This window comes from Achroia grisella, unplaced genomic scaffold (genome assembly GCF_030625045.1).
Source record: "Achroia grisella isolate CSIRO2021 unplaced genomic scaffold, CSIRO_AGI_Agris_v1 utg1360, whole genome shotgun sequence".
In the NCBI taxonomy this organism is placed as follows: Eukaryota; Metazoa; Arthropoda; class Insecta; order Lepidoptera; family Pyralidae; genus Achroia; species Achroia grisella.
Window position 1 is genome coordinate 1,262,040 of NW_026712626.1, and position 8,130 is coordinate 1,270,169.

At 34.8% G+C, this 8,130-nt stretch overlaps 1 protein-coding gene across 1 annotated transcript; it reads right to left on the reverse strand.

Moving 5' to 3' along the window:
- Positions 1 to 2,177: 2,177 nt before the first annotated feature.
- On the reverse strand, positions 2,178 to 7,264 carry LOC131855319 (uncharacterized). Its single transcript, XM_059206574.1, has 7 exons — positions 6,943 to 7,264; positions 5,921 to 6,338; positions 4,894 to 5,039; positions 3,779 to 3,915; positions 3,487 to 3,574; positions 2,866 to 3,074; positions 2,178 to 2,409 (listed from the first exon to the last, which is right to left on the reverse strand). Exons 1-7 carry the CDS (start codon positions 7,156 to 7,158, stop codon positions 2,283 to 2,285), a joined length of 1,341 nt encoding a protein of 446 aa, XP_059062557.1. The 5' UTR covers positions 7,159 to 7,264; the 3' UTR covers positions 2,178 to 2,282.
- Between the last annotated feature and the right edge of the window lie 866 nt (positions 7,265 to 8,130).

An 8,130-nucleotide genomic window follows, 5' to 3' on the forward strand; every position in this document is an offset into this window, starting at 1 on the left:
CAAACCATCGTGATTTATGCCTGGTACATATGTCATGATGGTCTAACTGACCTGACCTAATGTTCATCTTACCATCCTCCACTGGTGCCCCGCCAGCGTAAACCGTTAGCGCAAGCGAGTATACCATTCCATAATCATCCATTAAAAAAACGAAATACATCAGTACATTCTTTATGTAACTGGAATGACAAGATGACTGGCCAAACACTATGTCAGTGGCGTTCGTCGAGTATACATATACAGGATTACTCGGAAAGGGTATTCTAACCCCTAGAACTGTAACATTACTAATAACCATAGATCTAGACACGCGGTAGCGTGTCAAGCCGACTTTCAAGTAAACTGGCAAGCAGCACCGTGTGTATATTTACACGAACCATTTGGAGCCACTTTTGACCCCCTCATAACTCAAAAACTATTTCACACAAACCTGTCAAATTTGGTTCATATATTGAGACTTGCGAGATAAACATGTGTTCCAAATTTCATAAACATATTTCAAACGGTTATTTAGATATGAATGTCCAAAAATCGTCATTTTTATCACTGATCAACTATAGATCAAAATTATAACCCACTTCCAGATGACCTAGGAAGTTCAAATTTGGCATGCAGATAGGTAATTAGGTGAATATAAAGGAAAAAATTGGACTGAAACTGGTAAATTGTTATCATTTTACTACAATTTTTCACTTTAATTGATTCTATTTCAACTTATACTGGACGAATACTAAAATTCTATGAAAACGTCGATAGCCACCAATTGACATTGATCCCTGGCGAAAATATCTCATCTTGTACTGGACGGAAAGTAATATTGTATGAAAATGTCGATCATTACCAATTTACGTTGACCCCTTCACATCAGTGTCGATAACTAGCAAACTTCAAATATTGCATTGAGCGGTAAACACTAGTTGCTATAATTTAGATTCTGTCTAAAATATACTCGTACTTATAACTAGGAGTATAGTCGAATTTCGTATTTATTATGTTATTAACTGAGATTTGGTATTAATTATTGTTTCAATATTTAGCGCACATCGATAATGTAAAATCATTATTTTTATAAATAATTATTAAATAATAGGCATTTCGGTATAGGGCGCCGCGGCGGCGCCGCGGCGGCGCCGTGTGGGAGCGGTGCGATAAAACGTTGACGCGAACCTGTCCGAGCGAATGGCAACCGCCCTCATGTCTCAATGTTTTGTTTCTCGATATCTAACCTATAAGGTTGCGATTTATGCTACGAAATTCATAGCTTTCTTAAATTATACTTATATATTTGTGGTTATATTATTATTACATTATTTTATATACGAAAATACAGTAATTTATCAAAAATAATTTGGTATTAATTTAGTTATAAATAAGTACCTCGTATAATTTATGTACAAAAAGTTTTCACATTGTGTTTGTCACAATGTTCACATTTATGTTTTTGATGGGATATCATTATCCCATCAAAAACATAAATGTGAAATGATAGCCGAGTTTAATATTATGATATATGCCTTGATTGTTGACTTCTACGACAAAAGAGATGAGATCTAAATGGGTGCCAAGTTCAATGGTCTGTCCTGAAATGTATTTATAACAATATAAAATATCATTTCTTCTTATAACTTAGGATAATATACTGTAGCCTAAGGTCTGTGTCTGTGTTCGTTACCACAGATACTTTCATAACAATAATATATCCTTTCTGACTAATCCTGTATATACACGAAGAACACCATCATATTACGCCAGTACAGGATATCATGTTACGTCAGCGCTACCTCTCACACGTTTTTTTTTATGGATGATAATGGAATGGTGCACCCGCCTGCGCTAATGGTTTACGTTGGCGGGGCACCAGTGGAGGATGATAAGATGAACATGAGGTCAGGTCAGTTTACCCGTCGTGATAAACTCACCAAGAATTTATCACGATGGTGTCCAGGGGGAACCACGGGGAGGTCGACCTGACATAGTACATTGCTAGCAATGGGAGTTACTAGTTCCCATTACTAACAATCCCCTTTCCCCCCCTCCCTCTCACACGTTGCATTCTGGAGGACTAAGATACCATGCGTTTGTACTCTGTGATTATGCTATCTCAATCTTCAGCCCTAGTAGCTGAAATAGCTGAGATTTGAGACTTTATGCAAAGTCATCTGCAAATTACCATATTTATAGATTTGTCTGATTAATGAAGCAACTTTCAAATTATTCATTTCATTATGATATAAGTTGAATGTCGTTTCATTCTTCTTTTTGTGTGTTTAGTATGTACATATTCATCTGCCGTTGCTCTTGCCAACAGCGACAGGTATAAATACTTGATACTTCGGCGTGTTCCCGCCCTTTTCTATAACGGCGCGCGCCAATGAGAACGGATCCAACTTTTTTTTTACTACTAGAAATCTGGAACAAAAAGTATTTCATGTACAGGCCAGTTCATTAATAAGCTTAAAATAAAAGTAACTTAGGACTATTCACACAGCGTCATCTAATCTAAGCTAAGAAGAGCTTTACATATATTACATATTTATTTAAATAACTGTTTATTTATTTACTGCTATTTACATACGATGTTATTTATTATGAAGTAACAGTGAAAATATTTGTTTTTTGAATTGCTCAGTTGTCCTTATCCTCCTTAAAAATATGGCTGCTTAAGATCAGCTCTACGTCCAGGTTGCCGTGAGAATATTTGTTTCTTTGAATTGCTCCTTATCGCCGTAACTTCTCGAAGACAGTCTCGCTGTCTGCTCGAGTCGGTGCAGCAGCGCCAGCTCCTCCTCCTTGTTGAACTCGATGCTGAAGACCAGATCGAAGTCCAGGTTACCGTGAGAATATTTATTCCTTTGAATTGCTCACCTATCCTTATCCCCGTAACTTCTCGAAGACAGTCCTGCCCTTTGCGCGAGTTGGTGCAGTAGCGCTCGCTCCTCTTTATTGAACTCGCTGCTGAAGACCAGGTCCACGTCCAGGGTGTCGGAGGCGAAGTACCGCTGCATAAGGTCTTGGGCGGCGCGTCTCAGTTGCCGGATGTCAGCGTCTGCGCTGCCGAGACCCGCACGATTCACCTATACCACAATGTTTAGTTCACTTTTTTGTCCTTGTATGGAGATATACAAGGACAATCAGTAAACTTCCTATAATTTGTTTACGGACTTGTTGGTAGATGTCAATGCCAGTCTGCAGTCCATTGAGTTTACGACTTTTTATTTAATGCCTCCCTCTGGTTTAAATTTTGTAGTATTTAGTTTATATGTGTCGTTTTTATGCATTTTGGGGGGTTGTTAATAAGTAGCCTCTGAGACAACTCTGGCTAGCTCTCCATTGTATTTTGAGAAAGTGCGGGCAAGCTCCTCTTGTACAGTGGAGAAATTCAAGAAATGGATTTCTGAGTTGGTTATAAACCATGGTGCTTTACGAATGGTCTTCAAGATCTGGCTTCTGGGAAACCGTTAGAGAATTTAAAATGATAATACAAACCATTTGTAAATTGGGTTTAATAGGTTCAGCTATGCCCTGTGCGTCGGCGCCCAGCCCTCCACCTTTCCACCCCATTAGTTTCATCATTCTATAATTAAAATGCAATATATTAATATAATCAGAAAATTTACATTACAAAAACTTAGATTAGTATCGAATTTAGCAGCTAAATTCATACTCTCTCAACAAGTTCTTGTATCTTTAGGTCACGAGCTGACAATCAGCTCGTGACCACGGTAAAATTATTGATGTTAAGATCCGGTTAATAATATAAATATTATAATTAACTTACTTAGTAGCTACACTATTCTCAATGGGGGTGCCAAAATCCCCCTTTCTCGTGGACACATCGCGCATTGATATTCTGGAATCTCCCTGAGCTATCCATTGCTCTTTCACCAATATACTTATTGCTTCTTCGCGTAATCGCTATAAGATAATATACATATAAAGTCGTCTGCATGATTACTCGATGTAATTCTAAGCTATTGGGGGAAGGGGATTGTAAGTAATGTGGACTAATAATCACAGTGCTAGCAATATACCATATCAGGCTAATCTCCACGCTGTTTCCTCTGAAAACCATCGTGATAAATTCTTGGTGAATCTGTTACAATGGGCTAACTGATCTGAACTCATGCTCATATTTTCATCCTCCACTGGTGCCCCGTTAGTGTAAACAGTTAGCGCAAGCGGGAGAACTATTCCGTTATCATCCATAAAATAAATTCTAAACTATTAAGTAAACTTTGTTTAGGCAGTAAAATTACAGGAAAAGAGACGTGATATCTTAATCCTCTGGAATAACAAGGCATGAGTGATGTAATGGATGTCACATAATAATGTAATGCTCCTAGTGTTGTTCATATATATATAGACGACGATTACCGCATATGGTAAGGTAGATGTCAGATAGTTTACCATTCTAATAATGTAAAAAAATAAAGCATGAGTATATTAATATTATAATGAGGTAAGTTTGACAAAGTAATCACCGGTAGTAATGATCTGATGTTGAAAATTCTTTTAGTGTTGGATAGCCCATTTGTCGAGAACGGCTAGACTGAGTCTATATAATAACATGTTACAGCCAGCACTAGCAATAGGCACTCACAAAATGTTGCAGCTACTAGCAATACTACTGTATATCTGTATTGTTTTGTATTATGTTGACTGACTATAGTAATTGTGTATCTAGTTTTAATTTTTGTTATTAATATTACTGTGCATTATGTGTGTGTGTGTGTGCCTATATCGTAAATAAGAATTTTATCTATCTATCAATAGGTGTGGAGATGCCAAGAAATATTTTGCCAAAATGAGGAAAAAGTTGACATAGACAAAGTTGTGCAGGTCAGTGAGTGTATGAGCTATAACTGGTGATGGTTAATACAAATCAATACTTACATTCCAGGCTAACACTTCAACTATACTCCTAGCTTCTACCTTACTAATGCCAGTGGCTTGCGCCAACAGTTTTTCATTCAAAAACATTGAGAAATAGTTATTCTCATACACTGTTCTTATTGGTACTCCACACACTTGGCAGCTTGCTGAAACATAATACAATACATATAAACAGACACCTACACTATTTTCATACCAAATAGAGCACTGTTTCCCAACATGGGGTCCACACCCCACAGGGGGTGGTTAACATTTGATTGTTAAGGTGGGCAATTTGAAAGTGGACAGTTTATTAAAATTATATGGAATCTGAATAATTAAATTTTTCATTTATATGTTTTGAATATTTAATTATTTACTTACAGTTCAATAACATTTTCCTAGTCATTTATTCCTAAAGGCAATTTTAAAAAGGAACTGTTTATTAAAATTATATTGAAACTGAACTTTAATTTTTCATTTATGTTTTGAATATTTAAATATTTACTTACTGTTTCAATAACATTTTCCTAGTGATTTCTTCCTAAAACCTATTAAGAATTTTAGTAAGGCTAAGGTGTGGCATGGCACTAAAAAGAATTAGAGTAGAGTAAGAAACACTGGTATAGAGTAAGTAGTCAGAGGCATTATCAACTAATATAATGATAATTATTTTTATTGACACTAATTTTACAAATTTAGTCATTCACATAAACTAATACAGATAACTGTCAATATTGTGGTAAATGCAATTGACATATGCTATGGTGCATTTGTCTGCATTACAATTTACGCTACCAGGTTACCAGTAGAAGATGATAAGATGAGAAAGAGGTCAGGTCAATCAGCCCATTGTAAAAAAATACCAGGAACTTATCATGATGGTTTACAGAGGAACCATGTGGAGGCCAACTGTAGTTGGTACATTGCTAGCAATGGGGTCAACAGTCCACATTACTTACAACAATCTCCTTTACCCCATATGCCCATATTTAGTTGGGTATATTTAATCAATGTTACAAGGTCCTAGTGATATGGCAATACTTACATCGTATATTTTCCAATCTACTAGACCAAGATCTGATTAACAGAACCAATTTCCCAAATGCAGTATGAAACATACTCTCATTAAACAACCTAACATCTATACATTCAATTTTCATCATTTCATTTAGAAATTGGTTAGCATCAATCACTTGTGAAGATTTTTTTTCAGGCAAATTTTTTTCAGATTCTTTACTAACTTCATTATCTAATTGTTCTATATTATTATCTGTTACTTCTTTTGTACTATCTTCAAGTCCTTGTTGTACAAATAAGATTTTTGGGGTCTTCTGAGGTGGTCCATTTAACACAATGCCACCTTCTCGTTTAATACCCTTGGCTCTGTCCTCTGCAGCGTCAGATGCAGAAACAAATGTCCTTTGCAATTTAAATTTCTTCGCTTTTCTATAATCTTGAGCTACCTGTAAAAAAATGTTATTTAGGAAACAATTCTAAAATAATTATTTATGAATTAATTGCTATATGTGAAACATATAGCAATTAATTCATAAAGCCAAAAGCCAAAGCTTATTAGGACATAAGATAATAATGATATTCAAGGACTATTGAAAGTATACCAGTATTTCCAATTTTTTTTTAATCTGTTGAACCATCAGTTCTCTTAGTGTACTTGTAATATAACTGGCATTGAAACTTATATCATATCATTCATTTTTTTGACATTATTTATTTTTAGTTAGTAGTTTCAGTTAAAAAATAAAAACTTAAATATACCGCAAATTTGATACATGTAACTGATACTGATGTCTAAGCTGCCAGTGCCACATTTTTATTGGTACAGCATATGATGCATTAATGAGGGGTTATTTAATCTGTTACAACCTAAAAATCTATTTTTCTATAGATGATATTTTTTAAATATAATTGGAATAGCAAACAAGCTGATGGTACACTTGATGGTACGTGGTAGCCGTAGCCTATATGTATACATGAACAGCAGTTGCACATCACACTATCATAGGACACCCGGGATAAGTCAAACATGAACTTATAGCTAACAGTTACCTCATGAGAGAGCCTGGCTACTTCTTGCATTACTTCAATAGGGTACCTGCACCCCATAAACTCCATATTAGCGAAAACCCTCGCTAAACAAACCAGTCTCTCCTCGGGGTAATCATTCTTCCATTTCTCCATGAAAGCGCGTCTTAAACCCCAATGGTCATCACTCTCATGGTCCTCCTTATATTTGTCAATATCCCAACTAGTGTCAATAGACATCTTTTTTCATTAATAAAAATATAAAGTATACAAAGTTTTATTCAAAGGAAAGATACAAAAAATACAGGTATTTCAATTAAAATAGTAAATACACAACAAACAACACTGTGACATCAAACCAGAGTTGCCAACATTAAACTTTTGACTCGTACAAACTGTACGAAGAGTTAAATAACTCGTACACTGGCTCTTCAACATTATAACACATCGTTATAGTACGATATCCATACATTTTGATTGAATAATTAAAAAGTATATAAGAATATGTTATTGTATCTTATGACATATTAATCAAAAGTTACGCTTCGTTATAGCTTAATGCTATTCGACCTAATGTTGCAACATGCAATGACAACTTAAGTAATACATACATGTAAAAGTCAAGTAAATTTTTCCTGTAAAAGACACTACTTTATTAGGATTTAGTTTGAGCCATTCTTCGTATTGTATAATAATTCCAAGCTAACGTACATTAATAAATTAACTGTACAATTTACTTGTAAATTATCGTAGATCAACGTTTTTTAATATGAAGTCTAATTCTTTATTGTTTTAAATTGCGTGTAGAACAGAAGTAAAAAAATAATTTTCATAGAAATACAGCTATTAAAATTGATGATTATTTAAAATAGTTTCTTTATTTTTTTTTCATTTCTATATAAAACCCCAGAAACCACCTAAAACAAAATTATACGAGGTTGATGATGCCGTCGATTCTCGAAGACCAAAAATCTCGAACTCGTATTGGAATCCTGTACGGTTGGCAACATTATGTCAAAAATCGGTTTTCACAGAATACTATTTATGGCGCAGGGTCAGCTGTAGAAGATTTTTCGTCCGCGGATATCCATGTCAATGTCAGTTTAGCAGTTTAGTGTACTATTTCTATATTTTATAAACTTTTGAATCGTTAAAATTTCAATTATTTTCTATTCAATTTAACATTATACGCAGTTAATAACTATAATAGTT

What these genes read in the sequence shown, in the direction of transcription:
- LOC131855319 (XM_059206574.1), bottom strand. Translation starts at nt 7,158, where the DNA reads ATGTCTATTGACACTAGTTGGGATATTGACAAATATAAGGAGGACCAT. An exon ending in TAGATTGGAAAATATACGAT is followed by an intron (nt 5,040 to 5,920) that starts GTAAGTATTGCC and finishes ATTATGTTTCAG; the next exon opens with CAAGCTGCCAAGTGTGTGGA. An exon ending in AGTTACGGGGATAAGGATAG is followed by an intron (nt 2,410 to 2,865) that starts GTGAGCAATTCA and finishes TTTTTGTTCCAG; the next exon opens with ATTTCTAGTAGTAAAAAAAA.